The sequence below is a fragment of the Euleptes europaea genome, chromosome 11, assembly GCF_029931775.1.
Source record: "Euleptes europaea isolate rEulEur1 chromosome 11, rEulEur1.hap1, whole genome shotgun sequence".
Taxonomy (NCBI): Eukaryota; Metazoa; Chordata; class Lepidosauria; order Squamata; family Sphaerodactylidae; genus Euleptes; species Euleptes europaea.
This window is the reverse complement of record NC_079322.1, coordinates 39945497-39961759: the sequence shown is the minus strand read 5'-3', so window position 1 is coordinate 39961759 and position 16263 is coordinate 39945497. Positions and strand designations below refer to the sequence as shown.

General features: G+C 42.0%; 1 protein-coding gene across 1 annotated transcript in view; it reads right to left on the bottom strand.

Annotated features, from left to right (window-relative positions):
* The window catches only part of CPVL (carboxypeptidase vitellogenic like), a 49424-nt gene extending 35628 nt beyond the window's left edge, over window positions 1-13796 (bottom strand). Inside the window, exons 1-5 of the mRNA XM_056857430.1 lie at window positions 13601-13796; window positions 12102-12220; window positions 5511-5625; window positions 1313-1371; window positions 39-115 (exon numbers count right to left, since the gene is read on the bottom strand). Coding sequence (XP_056713408.1) covers window positions 39-115; window positions 1313-1371; window positions 5511-5625; window positions 12102-12220; window positions 13601-13790 — 560 coding nt within the window. The 5' untranslated portion in view covers window positions 13791-13796. The remainder of the gene's footprint in view (window positions 1-38; window positions 116-1312; window positions 1372-5510; window positions 5626-12101; window positions 12221-13600) is intronic.
* Window positions 13797-16263: the final 2467 nt, after the last annotated feature.

Sequence of the window (16263 nt, the reverse complement as noted above, 5' to 3'; positions counted from 1 at the left end):
AAAAGAGCACAAATGGCAGCCTGCATCTATTCATTTACCTATATAAATCTCTTCCTACGTCATCTTCGTTTACTGCATATCCCGTGTCACCTGTAAAACTGAAGCCAGTTCCAACCTGACAGTAAAAGAGAATATAGGATACATGAGGAATAATTAGCTTCTAGCTCGGTGCTGCTGTTTTCCGCATCAAGCAACAGGATATTCTGTTAGGTATATGGTTTCCCCTAAATTGGTTTAAATGCTGGATTTCCAATTAGCACATTCCAGGACTTGGGTCTCAACCTCCTATACTTACTGCTTACAGAAATCTTTCTTTGATAGAAGCTCACTGGTTAGGATTATTCAGCAAAACGTCCTCCTGAGCGTCAGACATTTTGGCAGCATTGCCACTAGTTGACCAGATGACAAACACCGCCCTTAAATTGGTCCTGTTAAATAAGTAAATAGGGCCTTCTCTTTTTAAAACAAACTTCTAATGGCCACTAGAAAGTTTACCAATTAAGATCTCAAAATACACCCCTGAAATTTAACTAAACTCATCCCAGAATTAGAAGGAAGAAGGAAATTTAAGTTGTAATCCTAAAAACACTTTACATCCCCATTGAATAAATTTGAGTGAACCTGCTCGGGACTGCTCACCAATAATGTGTGGTAGGGATGTGAAGACTCACTTTATGTAAGACAAGCTTAACTTGCTTAACATTTCTGAATGTTCTGAGCCAGCTGCAGGTCACTCATGGCTGAGATGCCACCAAAACTGGAACTTTCTTCCCAAGGAGAGTTGTCTGTCCCCTTCTGTTGCCACCTTCCACCAGTAGCTGAAGACTAATTTGTTTTGCTTGACATTCCCTCCGTGATCCCACCTTCCTGACCAATGTTTTGATTGTTGTTTTTATGTATCTGTACATATGTTTGCTCTGGTTTTAATTGTTTTAACCCTATGACCTGAAGCCACGCTACGAACATAAGAAAAGCCCTGCTGGGTCAGACCAAAAGGTTATCTAGTCTGACATCCTGTTTCCCACAGCAGCCAACCAGTCACCCCGGGAAAGCCTACAAGCAGGGTACAGAAGACAAAGGCTCCCTCTGTCGTTGCCCCACGGCAACTGGCATTAATGATGCACCCTCTCTGAACACAGAGGTTTCATTTAGCCATCATGGCTAACAGCCAAGAAAACCCGAGCTAGCCTGACCTATATTAGACTGCATTATAGAGAAGCCCCCAAAGCTTTAATGGAATGGCAAGATTGGGTCATTTTTTAATGGACTCACTTCTGGGTCTGTAATCTAACCTTTATGGGTTTTAACTTACTGGATTGTCAACGTAGAGCATGGAGAACTTGGATGTCCAAGGAAACTTCCGTTCTGACACTATCAAAATGAAAGAAAGCAAAGTTAAGTTGTTGCATGTGGCATTGGGAGCATATCGGAAGTATACACAGAGGTCCCAAAGTGATGACTTGGGCAGATCGAAAACAGTTATATTAGTCTCATAAGAAAGTGAGACTGACTCATCAAGGTCAATTAGTCATTGCAGACTCAACACTTCCAAGACTATACAGTACTAAGAAGCCATTATCTTGCCACTGTATTTTAGTACGCTCACATGTAGCTCTCAAAATCATGGGGTATACCTAAACTGAGCGGAAGTATCAGGTTCTCATTGCTGCTCTCTAGGTGTGTATCAGTTAATTAACCTCTTGGCAGTTTGATATGCCAAGAAAATACAATATATTAGCAATAACATGAAAACGTTCATTCTAGCATGCAGAATGGGTTCAAGGTGTTTAAAGTATGTAATACTGGTTTTACTAGGGCTTTTTAAAATGTGCACACAAGTAAAAGATAACACAGTTCTAGGGAAAAACGTGCAGAGCCAAAAAACATCTCTGAAGTTCAGAAACTTAACACAAAAAAGCGGTATGGTAGCTGATACAGGTAGTGCTTGGTAACAATGTGAAAAGTAAAGTGAGAAGTCTAGGCTCCTCCAGAACCCTAGACCCAGGTCAAGGTTACCCATTCCTCTTCCCTGATAAAGACACTCCTTGTAGGTCACACAGATATGTTTTATTCATGAATTACTACAGAGTACCTTTCCTTTCCTTTCCTTTTATCCCTTAGAAGCTCCTTGATCAATTGATCTTGAGCAGCATATATCTAGTGTTGGAGGGATATAAGGACTGAAACAAATCTTGCCACTGACAATGTAGCCTTGGGGTCCCTATCGCTTAGTAAAAAAGGCATTATGTCAGTCACAGAGGCATTAGATTTGTATATTAAAAGGTGGGAAATATAGTGTGATCAAAGTTGCTCGTAAAAGCGGCATTCCAAAAGGGCATGGGCTAATGAGTCAATAGAGCCAGAAGAGCAAGGGCAGGTCCTGTCTGAGTATGGTATATTCAGAATTCTGCCCTGCATTACCATAGAAGGGTTAGCATTCAATCTAGCCAAGCAAAAAGCTCTACAGAGACGAGGAGTTGTCAGATAATATGTATAGGCAGGCAGACCACGTGGAGGGAGTATTCCGAAGAACTGGGATGAACAGACGCGACGAGCACGAAAAGTAGTGCTGTTATAATCGAGCTCTTTAATGCGCTTTTTAATTTTGGTAAAAGCTTCAGTTTTCCCAAGATCTAATAACATATCCTTCGAGAAGCCCAACAACGCCAATTTCTCATCTAAGATTTTTTGCCATGAGGATTTAAAAGGGTCATGCTTCAGAGAAGCTAGGAACCCCTCAGTGCTAAAGCACAGTTTAAGGTATAGTTTAAAGGTGGCCAACCACGCCCTAGCTTCAAGTGACATTTGGCCAAACTCGGAACGAAGAGTAATGCCAGCAACACATCGAGGGGCATTTAGGAGTTTTCGTAAGAACTGAAGCAGTGAACGATCTATAGATTCATTGATGACTGTAATCCAGATGGCAACGCCAAAGAGAATAATTGGGGTAATTTTCAGGTTAAAAACCTGAATAGTCCCTGGAATATATTTGCCACCTTTGGTGTGAAAAAAGTTGACAATAGCACCAACCCCAGGTTTAATTTTGTTGGACACTGCTTTTTGATGGGCATTTCAATTTAGGTTATGGGAAAACAGAATGCCAAGGTAAACAAACTCCTTGACTTGGTCAACCTCAAAGCCATCTAATACCCAGCGAAAAAGAGGCATTTTTCTCCTCTTAGTGAAGATCATAATCTTAGATTTATGATGGTTTATTTTAAGACCTTCCCTAGAGCAGTACTCAGAAAAAGTTTGCAAAGATCTTTTCAAACCAATTCTTGTGCGGGACAGGAGAACTGCATCATCAGCATAGAGTAGAATTGAGGTGGGATGACTTGCAAGCTTTGGGGGGTGGCAAAACTCTGAGAAATTGGTTGCCATATCATTCAGGTATAGATTAAACAAGAGAGGAGCAAGGAGGCAACCTTGTCTAACTCCCTTGACCAGTTCAAAGGGCTCAGTTAGTTCTCCTTGGTTGCCACAGCGAACCTGAGCTGTGAGGTACTACAGAGTACCAGCACCTTTCTGGGGGCCCTCCCAAGCCCTGAGCAGGGAACTGGTGGAAATCAGTGCAACCATATACAGGCTGAGTATCCCTTATCCAGACATTCAATATCCGGACTGATCAGAAAACCGGACCTTTTGAGCCGGCACGCAGGCATTACTCACAGGCCCTCAGCAGTGCCATTGATGGTTCAATGTACACACAATTATTTAAAATATTATTTAAAATGACATTCATGCTATGTGTTTAAAGTATATGTAAAACATAAATTAATTTTGTGTTTAGACTTGGATCCCATTCCTAAGATATCTCATTATGTATATGCAAAAAATTCCAAATTATGGAATGCTCTGAAATACGGACCACTTCTGGTCCCAAGCAGACTGGATAAGGCAGTGGTTCTCAACCTTTTTTGCTCCATTTCCCCCTTTCACCATTGTTCAGAATATAATTCTCCCCTTCCCAAAATAGTCTAACTAAAAAAAAAAAATCTACAATTTTACAGATTGTACATAATCTACAAGGACATCACACTTTGCTGAATAGTGGTCCCTATTCCCTCCCCCGGAACCCTAAAATCCCCCCGGGAGGAATTCCCCCTTGTTGAGAACCCATGGGATAAGGGATACTCGACCTGTATATGAATACTGACACCTTTTCTTTTTACAGAATAAGAACCACTGTGCAGAAATTAGCACTGAGTGAGTTGCAAGAAAGGTGAACCATCTTTAGCAGTGAGGATTTGAACTGAGCTTATTTTCAGCCTACTACTATTACTATGCAATCCTAAACAGAGTTACACTCTTCTAAGTCAATTGGTCAGATGGCTTACAAAAGTGTAACTCTGTTTAGAATTGCACTGTTGGACACACATTTGTCCCCAACAGGTCCTGCCAGACCAACCTTGTTTCCTTCTTTGATTGAGCAATGAGCTTCCTGGATCAAGGAAATGCTGTGGATGTTGTTTACCTGGAGTACGGTAAAGCTTTTGGCAGAGCTCCCCATCATGTTCTGATGGGTAAACTGGGGGACTGTGGACTGGAGTCCAAGATAGTTAGGTGGATAGGGAACTGGTTGGAGAACAGCACTCAAAGAATAGTTGTCAATGGCATTTCATTTGAATGGAGGGAGGTGATCAGTGGGATGCCACAAGGCTCAGTTCAATAATCTGGATGAGGAAATATTCAGTTTGGAGAAGAGGAGGTTGAGCGGGGACATGATTGGCCTCTTTATGTATGTGAAGGGCTGTCAGAGCAGGACAGGGAGCTGTTCTGTTGGGTTCAGAGGATAGGACTCACAATAATGGGTTTAAATTATGCGCAGAAAGGTACTGGCTGGATATTAGGGGGGGAATTTACAATGAGAGTAGTTCAACAGTAGAATCAGCTGCCTAGGGAGCTGGTGAACTCCCTCTCACTGGCAGTCTTCAAGTAGTGACTGGACAAACACTTGTCAGGGATTATCCTTTATTGAGCAGATGGTGGACTAGATGGCCTTTATGATAGTGACCTATTTCCAAAGCAAAATATGTGTTTATAGCTATAGTTTTAAAAGCTGGAAAAACAAGCTTCATGTTATCCATAGCACTGGCATTTTTCTAACTCTTTCCAATCCTCCTTTGTACAGTATAGGAATGCTGTTGTGGCATAGTTTATTTTTAAAACTTCTCCTGAACCTTTTAAGTTAATTCATTATCACTGTAATAGTTATTTCCCATCAGACTGATATAAAGCCAAGTCTTTCAAACAACATTTTTCCAAAACAAAAACTTATTTATGTAAAAAGTAAAAAGCAAAATAAACAAACAAATAACTCAGGTTTTCATTTCTAAGCGAAAATATAGTCAAATGGATAACATCAGCTTCAGCAAGAGAACCTAATTTGTTCAGCATCAAATAAATGTAGAATAAATATAATTATTTAATCATGAGTAAGGAGTTTATAACAAAGATATAATATTTACATCTCACTGGAATCCCCTGAGGAAGAAACAAGCCATACTAACATGTGAGATTCTTGTGAACAACATATGGCCCGTGTTCAACGAAAAGGCCAAACATGGATGTTCCTCCGGGTCCACCTTGGAGCCAAAGTAACACAGGGGCATCTTCCGGCTGTTTCTACAAGTTAAAGGACAATATGAAGTGAAACTAACACTACATAGTTGGAAAGCTGAATTAAATATTTTAATACACAGTAAGAAAAAAGACCCAGCACCTTCTTTATAAAGACTGTTCATAGGTTACATGAGGGTAAAGTAAATGGAGGGAGGTGTTAGCTAATCATACCAAGTTGTCAGAATATGAGTGAATATAGATCCAAATAAAGAAAAAATAATTTCAATGCACACAGGTGTTTTGAACACATTAAACTTCCTTAGACTGCCTAACTCAGTATTATCACACTGCAGTCCCTCACAGATAAAGATCTTTCTTTCTACCTGAGAACTGAACTGTAACAGACCCTGATAGTTCAGGTGCATGGAGGCTTGATTCTGAGTAGGACTACAGGAAGAAGAGTTGGTTTTTATATGCCAACTTCCTCTACCCCTTAAGGAAGAATCAAGCTGGCTTACAATCACCTTCCCTTCCCCTCCCCACAACAGACACCCTGTGAGGTAGGTGAGACTGAGAAAGTGTAACTAGCCCAAAGTAACCCAGCTAGCTTCATGTGTAGGAGTGGGGAAACAAATCCAGTTCACCAGTTCTTGTAGGTTATCCGGGCTGTGTGACTGTGGTCTTGGTATTTTCTTTCCTGATGTTTTGCCAGCAGCTGTGGCAGGCATCTTCAGAGGAGTAACACTGAAGGACAGTGTCTCTCAGTGTCAAGTGTGTAGAAAGAGTAATATATAGTCCACCAGTTCACCAGATTAGCCTCTGTCACTCGTGTGGAGGAGTGGGGAATCAAACCTGGTTCTCCAGATCAGAATCCACCGCTCCAAATCACCACTCTTAATCACTACACCAGGACAAGGTGGGGGTGTTTAAGGCTTCCCTCCATGCCATTTTCCCAACTTGGAATGACCCAGTGGAACTACCATTTGCCTTGTTGGGGTCAACAGACAAATCCTGGATCAGTTCCTGTAGGTTTGCCCCAGCAGGGTAAACAGCAGCTCTACTTGGGCCTTTTCAGGCCAGGAAAATGGCATTGGAAGGAGACTGAAGCTCTCCCTCCCCTTGCGCTTCAGTCCCAATCAGAATCAGGACCTATCATTTACAGAAAAATACTGAGCCATAAGCCTTCCCCCATTTTACCGAGCATTCTCAAAAATCATCCTTCAAAGAATTAGGTGATCATCATTCCTGTTTTACAGACAGCGAGCTGAGACTGACATACTTGCTGCCTTCCAGTTCCCAGTTCCATTCATTTAGTCCAGGGTCTAGTTTCACCGAGTTTGATTATTTTGCCCACTCTGTTCATATTGATTTTTTTATTGGTCCCTACTGCAATTAAATTGGTTTGTTGCGACTCATTTATCATGTTGAAAACAGGTTTGAAATAGAAGCCCCCAATATTGCTTAACAGCTTAGATTTTAGATCGTTTGGGTTTTAATATGTGTTTGTTTATATGATCTTCATCTCACTGTTTTAATCATGGACAGAAACAGCCTCAAGAGCATCACTGAGCATGCAGGGTAAAAATATTTTCAGTAACCTGGAACAGTTTGCCCAGGGCCAACAATGTGTATATGGTATTTGAGCCCAGGTCCCTTGAATCAACACTTTGGTCATTAGGCATACTGGCCTTAATGATTTCCAGTGGTTCAGTTGTGAAATCAAAAACACATCTGAAGAGCACTTCCTCGGGTGACAAGGAAAGAATTCTACCAGAAGAAAACCAGATCCCTAAGAGATAGGAACAGTGTCTTGCACATACAGCGAAGAGACAGTTTCCGACTTCAAACAGAGATAGAAGGAATATACAGTGCTGCCATTTAAAAAAGTCAGTGCAGGACTGTACCAGTGCCCAAGAGGCAATTTCATATTTAAAGGCCTCATGGTGGGCAACGCACTTCTCTTCATAGGAAGCTAACTTGTCAAAAATGAAGGCTAGAACACAGAGTCCTTCTAGACATTTCCTGTGGACTTGTGTGTGTGTAAAGACCGAACAAGAGATGGATTGACTCAATAAAGGAAGCCACAGCTCTCAATTTGCAAGACCTGAGCAAGGTGTCAGGAGTTGTGTGGGCCAGGCAGGCTCTTGACATGAGTTAGGCCCGTTTCTGTTCAAGAGCATCTTTCAGTTTTGTTTCCCTGAGCTGTTCAAACTATCCCCGCTTCCTGCCTCCCCCCCCCCCGCTCCGACCTTGAGTCACAAGCAGGCAACTTCAGTATTATGCCTTGCTCACTCCCTGCTTCCCCCCAGGCACTGTTATCTCCCAATTCCCAGGCCTGCTTGATCTTGCACCTGGGATTGCTTTGTGCTTAAAGTTATGCTTTGTAGACTGGATGGTCATTAGCAGCTTTGAACCTGTGGATTGCTTATGCTGTACCTGTGGCTCCTGAATAAACGTTTACCTGCTTTAGATCTGCCTGTCTGAGAGAGTGACTTTTTGGGATTGCCGAGGTTGGCTGGAGAACCTCACACAAGGCTGTCAAAGATAGGACAGTTTGGAGGACATTGATTCATAGGGTCGCCATGAGTCGGAGGTGATTTGACGGCACTTAACACACACACACACAAAGTGCTATCAAGTCAGAGCTGCCTTATGGCAACCCAGTAGTATTTTTGAGGCAAGAGACTCACAGGGGTGGTTTGCCATTGCCTTCTGCTGCATGGCGACCCTGGTATTCCTTGGTGGTGTCCCATCGAAGGACTAGCCAGGCCAACCCTGCTTAGCTTCTGAGATGTAATGAGATTAGGGTAGCCTGGGCTATCCGGGTCAGGGCCCCTAAGGACTTAGGTATATGTAATTTTAAAAAACTTGAAGATAATAATGTAATGAAATCCTAGACAATTCAAACTGTTTTCACTCTGTTTCTGTTTTTTTTTTTTTAATCCTATCTAGTTTCATTTGTGATAATTTCTTTTTAAACACATGAGAGTTTGGCTGGGTAAATTAGTTTTGAAAAGGGGTTCAGGAACTCCTCTAAGCTAAATGTCTGCTTCACTTGGCATCAGTTGCACGACATGGACTACATTGTTCAAGTAGGAGGCCAGGTTTGTGACAGCAACATAGAGTGCAGAAATAACTCAGTTGCTATCCTAGCACGTGGGATGAACGGTTCATGCTACTTAACAAAAAAGAAAATCCTTTACTTGGAAACAGTGCTGGTGTTTTGATATTAAGCCATTTTTCTTTATTTCCCCAGGAGTCTTTTGAATATGTGTAACACTAATAAACATTTAAAAATGTAAAGCAAATGAAGCTTACTGGCACAGGCTTCTCCACTCCTTTTCAATTTAAAGATATTGTTTTGCAATTTCACCATTTTATATAGTGGCCTAAAAACCTCTCTGCAAAAAACCAATAGATGTTTTACATGGTCAGTGTCAAATACCTTGAAATCTCATCAATTACCCTGTCCAAAGTTTTTTTTTCCAGAGCTCATTCATTGCAGGGACTTCTGGGCCACAATGCTAACTGTTGTAAATCTATCAGTATTTGTGCACTAAATAGAAAGCACCAGGTTTTGCTTGCTGTTCAGGCAACCACTTCTGCTAAAGGTCACTTTCATAGAACTCAGTTCTTTCTGCTAAGAAAAGAACCACATTATGCTAATAGTTCAACCAGCCTAATTAAAAAAAATGGTTTAAGCTCCCTCAGCTTAAAATCGTTTTTAGCTACCAACACCAAAGAACAACCTGTATACACAATGTGGTATCAAGGGGCTGATTGCTTCTTGACCACTTTTTTAAAAAAGGAAATGGTTTTGCAGCACCTTGTTTGCAGGGACAACAGAAGAAGCTATTGACCAAACCTCAAAGGCCCTGAGAGAGGAGGAACGAGATAAAGAAAAAATAACGTTTACCATGGTGGCAAGAGAAGGCCAAGGCATATTTTAGCGAATCAACAGGCCCTTCCTCTATCTTCTTGGCCAGCAGCTCATAAAGGACTGTAACCTGTTTCTCCAAAGGGTCTGGCCAGTCCGCTTGCAGGCCAGGGGAATGTGCCTCAAGCTCACCTCAGAACATACCACAAATGCTGACATGCAGTCAAGCATTTGTCAATGGAAAATTGTTCTTCTTAAAAAGCAAGATCTCCAAACCCTGAAATTTTTTACATCCGAAATGTTTTGCTCAAAATGGTTGTTGATGCAAGAAACTGTGCTATGGACGTTTATCTCATTACCCCCCTTTAACTGTTCTTGGTCCTTGCCCCCTTATGTCAGCTTAGCTTTGCAACACACCTTTTCCTACCAATCCTCTTGTGCACTAAATTTCTGATAAGGAGCTTCTCAGGCAACAAGGAGAAGGACACATTTAACCTTCTGTTTTCTAAATATGCATTTAACATCGCTTTCTAAGATTCAGGCATAACATCAAATGATTTATCTGAAAACACCCAGATTATGCCACGGTGGCCTATCATTACGAGACCCAAAAGGGTCAAATCAGAAGCATTTGCAGTCTGCTCTGATAGCCATAGAGCCGTAAAATTTCCAGAAATGTTTAAGACCAGGGGGGCAGACATTTAAAAAAAAAAACCAGGAAAAGAAATTCAGAAAAAGGTTTTTGGAGCCTCCTCCCTGCACTGCTCTTTGGCCCCTTATATGGGCCAGGCTTAATCATGAGCCTTTCCCTGACTTCCCACACCTGTTCCTCGTTTGCTTGATGGCCTGGCCAATCTGGCTCAGCTGCAGCTCCTCCACGGGGTCTTCAAGGGGGCGCTTGGTGATGTATAGGAGCTATGCATTGCTTGGCCATGTCATCCCTCTTGCTGTCAGGGTGCCCACAGCAACAGCTGGTAGCCTGAGGGTCAGAGACAGGGTCATGGCCTCCTGCTGCCGCCCAGGTAAGCGTGGGGGAACATATCCTTGGACATATCCCATTTTATATGAAGTTTTTATTTTACATTGCAATTTTATTTTACATCTGCACAAAAAATGTCCTTCATTAAGAGGCTGTTTCAATGGAACATCACAACTCTGAATCTAGGGAGGATGTAATTGCTGAAGCTTGTAAGAGCCACAAACGTTTGAAAGGAAACAGCATTATGATTTGTTTAAGATAGGCACATGTTTCTTGTCATTGTTCAGCATCATTCCTTATCCAAATAGGCCCATTCTCCTGAAAGCTCAGAAAGAGACAACAACAAAAAAAATGTAATACTATTTATCTTCATGCTCTCTAGCAATGCAAGAGACGCAAACCAAATCTCTCCGTATAGTCTAATAAATACATTCTAAGAAATAATTATTTTTATGTGCTGGAAGTAGGAAAAAACAGGAGGATTTGAAAGTTGCATTTTAAAAAAATAGGCAGACAGTTGTTTAAAAAACCCTGTATCAAACACTACATATAAAGAAGAAGAAAACTGTCTGCTCATTAAAGCATTAGATGACAGGCTACTTCCCAAACTGACATTTGAAAATAAATATGAGCAGGATGCTTGATTTGGCAGACCTGGGTACCAGCCTTACTTCTGACAATGACTCATTTACCAATTACCTGTTATCTCCAGATCAGCAGAGGACTCTGTGTGCTTATGGGTACCTGAGGCCAAGAAGTGCTCCAAGCACTCAGTTCCCAAATCCAAATAGGCTCTATTGATATGCCACCTTTTCACACTCAGGCTTGACACAGATAACCATTTGTACAACCATCATCACTTGCAGACTCCCATCGAGGAACGTCCACACTATTTGAGCACGAGATGATGCAAGTTTTACCACTCTGAGAGTAAGTTTTTAATTGGTTGTGTGTTTGTGGATAATATGTTGGGGCTCCTAATCACCATTGGCTAGTAAGATGTCTTTTTTTTCTTTTGGATCAGGGAATTGGGAACATTCTCCCCTTACTCATGAGTAACATCTGTCATTACTGCTAGCTTATGGCTTGTTTGTGCACAGCGAAAGTTGGGGGGTAAAGGAAAGAAGTCCACACCAGGCTTGTTTTAAGAAAGGTATCAATCTGGGTAAACAAGGAGAAAGCAGAACAGCAGACAAGAGGAAGGATAGAGTGGGAAAGGACCCACCTACCTTACTAGCTCTTCCTCTGGGGTACTCATGCACCCACTTCCAACACATGTTGTTTATCTGCTGTTTAGTCCCTGAAAAACCTCACAACAGCATAACTCCTGATAAGGGTGGGAGCCAGCAGCAGACTCTCTCCGTTTGCTTGACTGGCTTGGACGTTTGCCTCTGGAGCCAGTTTATCCTGCTCAGGGTCTTCTCAGCAAGCTTCATTAAGACCTTCTCTGTCAACTCCACAGCTCTCACTGAGGCCTATGGTTGCCAGTGAGTCCATTTCATATCTCCTGGCTGAGGGTAGGAGGTGGCTGCTCTTCTTCTGGCTCAACCGTGTTTACTTCCAGTCACACCAATCATGACACAAAGCCAATGTCTTGTCCTGGAAGCTACTCTCCCCTACAATTACATTTTGGAAAACTAACTTTGAATTCTTGAATTTGGCAGCATTTCAAGTGAGACCTACCTGAGCTGGGAAGAACCAGAAGAAAAGGTTGCTGTTGTGAGTTTTGTTGACTGTGAGATAGCCAGAATAGCTCTTCACGTTGTTTCCTGGGAGACGACCTACCAGACTTAATTGCCTTCCTACAGAATGACAAATACAACAACAGAAATTAAGCCAAATGTTTTACAAATACAAACAGCAATATAAAGAAGTCTTCAAGAATGCAGGGATATTCAATATATAGTCACTATTTATGGAAACAGGCAAAATATTTAAAAGATCTACTCTACTGGAAACAACCTGTATTTCTGCAAGACATACATAGAAAGAAGAAATACGGATCAGCTTATAAAAAATACTAGGAGTATATACAGGTTGCTAGAGATTTGTCTAATTTTCTTAGCGTAATGAACAAGTTCCAAATCAAGCTACCTCACTGCAAGAAGCAACAGCACACTCAGTGTAAAGACTTGGACTGAAATGAGCAAAGTGTCTTGAAATAATACTGTGGCCACATCATGTCACACTAGAAATGCACTGGCAATTTAAAGGCAATTTCCAGCTTTAGTAAGTCAGATTCAGACACCTTTATTGGCATAGTGGTAAGTCAGAAGTACTGTACTTGCAAACTGGGCTACTGTATACCAGACAAGATCAAAGAACAGATCTTGGGAAGATTATTATAACAATGACAATAGAAACAACAGAATTGGGGTGGGGGAGTGATCTGAGCCAAGGCAAAGCTTCTGCAGCTTTCCCAAGACCAAAGTTCAGAACAGAAATGTGCACTTGCTTTGTAATCAATTTAGTATGACCTCAAGAACAAGAGAGTATAAAATCACACAAATTGACCAACAACACAAAAAGGCTATATTACAAAATCATAGTCTCCGCTGTGACCAACTTCAAGCAAATGTCTGTGGTGGAGTCGGTTAAACTTTCAGACAAGGATCTGCAAAAGCCACCTTCAGCTCCGCCCCCCACCCCTCTGCCATGGAAGCTTGCTGGGCGACCTTGAGAGAATCACATACTCTCAGCCTAATTAATATTTTTTGCTGTCAAGTTACAGCCAACCTCATAGGTTTTGCAAGGCAAGAGACACTAGCAGGTGGTTTGCCATTGCTTGCCTCTGAGTACCACTGCTGCTTGCCATAATGGTCTCCCATCCAAATACTAACCAGGGCTGACTCCGCTTAGCTTCCGAGAAAAGACGAGATCGGGCTAACCTGGGCTGTCCAGGTCAGGGCCAGCCTAACTTACCTCACAGGATTGCTGTGATGATAAAATGGAGGAGAATGATGTAAGCTACTTTGGGTCCCAACTGGAGAGAAAGGCAAGTCATAAATCAAGTAAATAAATGCAAGCATTTCTAGAAAAATAGTAAAAGGGGAAATTAAAGCACACTTCCTGACAAGTTCCAACAAGGACATAAATGCAAAGTGTGATCACTTCAGAAATATTATGAGGAAAAGACAGAAACATTTCAAAATATTCTCTGCATTTAACAAAACCAATTCTACCTTCCTCAATTCGGCCATTTTCAATATAAGGAGTCAAAAACAGTGGTTCTCCAGGATCCCCTCTTGTCGGCGTGGAACACTTTATTCGTTCAAAAGTTCTTCGGAAAACGCTCGGTCGGTTATGGCTGCCACCTTGCTCAAAGGTCAAGCTCAGGCTCAGCAGAGCCACTAGAACTGTTATCATGCTCATCCTTTCATTTAACCACCTTTGGGGAGGGGGGGAAACAGATTGAAAGCAGGATTAGAAAGAATTAGAATTGGCTGTTGTTGCCTTGTAAAGATCACCTGGGTTCTAGCCTCCCCCAGGTGTAGCGAAGGAGTGTTACATCACGTCTACAGCAGAACAAATTACTTTTACTTCTCTGTTATGAAACTTCAAAACCACTTCTGCGGCCATTTTTGAAGTTTAACTCGGACAGCATGTCCTCTTGACAATTTAGCAGGAATCACAAAACTCCCACAAACACCCTCCTGAGAATACAAGGGACCCTGTCACTCATAAATAATATAGCAGTTAATGGTCTATACTCTAAAAATATCCTCATCACCCTACTGATCTCAGAGCATTCATTAGCATCATATTAGAGCATTATATTAGCCTTTGCTTGCAATCTGATGTGTGCAGTCCAGTTACAGGTTTGCCCCTCAACTCTACTTTTATCCTGCCCTTCAGCCCGGCCTTGGCCGGTGGATTGAAGGCAGGGTATAAGTCAAATATAAATAAATATACATGATCCCCTGCTTTTCCATTTTAACCTCATAACCACCCTGAGGGGTAGTTAGGCTCAGAGAAAATAACTAGTCCAAGGTCACCAACATGTGGCAGAATACAGGTTTGAACCTCATGCTCCCTGGTCTTACATCCTAACTGCGACACAACACTGCCTCAGCATAAGAACTAGGGTTCGGAATATAAGACGGCAGCAAGTTGCTTGAAGCATTATCTGAGAACACAGCCACCATTAGCAAATCACAGAAGAACATAAACCACAGAGCCACAGAAGAACGTAAATCACAAAGTATCACTGCAAATGATGTTCCAGTACCATTATGAGTAGTCTTGAAGTACTGTCGAAACTTGAATAAAGACAAACTGCTGATTGGTCAAAGAGCCACCAACGGAGGCAGGAAAGAAGAGTGATAATGTTGAGAATTACAGGACTTGACTCCCTTCTCACCAAGCCCACCAGTTCCTCAGATGCCCCAATTATTCTGAAGGGAAAATAAAAGAGGAATTCATAGGCACCTTCAAGCACTGATCCTCAATGTGGTGCCCATGGATGCCATGGTGCTCACTGGTGTGTTCCTTGGTGCCCACCTGCTCTTTACCCAAACGTGTTCCCATCAAAGAAAAAGACATTTCCCTGCTTTCACCCATTCAACTAGAGTAGATGCTTCAGAAGAATCCAGGAGGCACTGCCTGAAGAGAGAACCCATTTGTAAACAGATGCCTCTATGACAGAAAGATGTTTGGCTTGGAACTGTTCAACACTTTGTGCCACATTTTGAAATTGGACTCAGCCCCAATGGCAGTCCTTTCACGATTGGTCCCACCCTGTGGCAGCCATTTTCTCATGGTGCCTATCATCTGCTCTCAAAATTTCAAATATGACCACAGGTTCGATAAGGTTCAGGACCCCTGCCTCAAAGACCAGAATAATTTATTCCAGCACAAGCATGTGTGAATTGGGCTCTGACTCCCAAAAAATTACCCTGGAATAAATTCCTTTAGTCTCTAAAATAAACCGGATTCCTCCTTCATTTTGCTGCCGCAGATGACACGCCTACCCATCTGGAATTAATTTGAAAGGAGAAACCCGTCAAAGTGGGGATACATTCATGATGGAAAGAGACTTTTATCAGAAGCAGACTTACTTTTAAGCTTTCTTGCAGGTTTGGATGTAATAGAGACCAACGCCAATCACTGGCATTTCCAAGGGTACACAGAATTCACACAGTAAGGGAACGACTCCCTAACACAAAAGCAGACCAAGCTTTTCTTTGACATAGTTCCAACCTGATTTAATAGGACTTCTGATCCATACAAAACAACTCCACTGTTAGTCCCAGATCGCCGCTTGGAACTGGATGACCTTTCAAGGTTTCTGTCTTGCTCACATCCTAACATTGAGACAATTATCACAAGAAGAAAGAACTTTTAGGCACTTTAATCCAAGTGTCTTTTATGCAAAAGGAAAGCTCACATTTTTGCAGTACACTAACTCTATTTAACCCTGTGAGACTAACTGTGAGCAAGCAAAGGAAGTGTCTTATCACACTGTACTTTCAAGTTGCAACCAATCCTGCCCTGGGACCACATGGCTCTTGTATATACATTGAATGCACAAAAGGCAAGAAGCATAACTGCTGGGGCAAGCTACAACCTACATGCATTCAGATGGCAAATGAACCCATGCACATATAAATGTCCTTTGCGACCAAGGCCTTTGCTTTTTGCAGGATTCCCAACTATCGGCATATGTACACACAGAGGTTTAGAATTGTCAACTGAAAGTGTATAAATCAGGTAAGGGGCTTTCCTGCCATAATCCTATGCTTCCCCCACTGGCAACCAAAAATGTCCAGGGTCTGCACGTCTCTGGAGTTGCCAGGTAGAGTTTTACAGGCCTGGACAGAACTGATATCCTCTTGGCCAAGTGCCA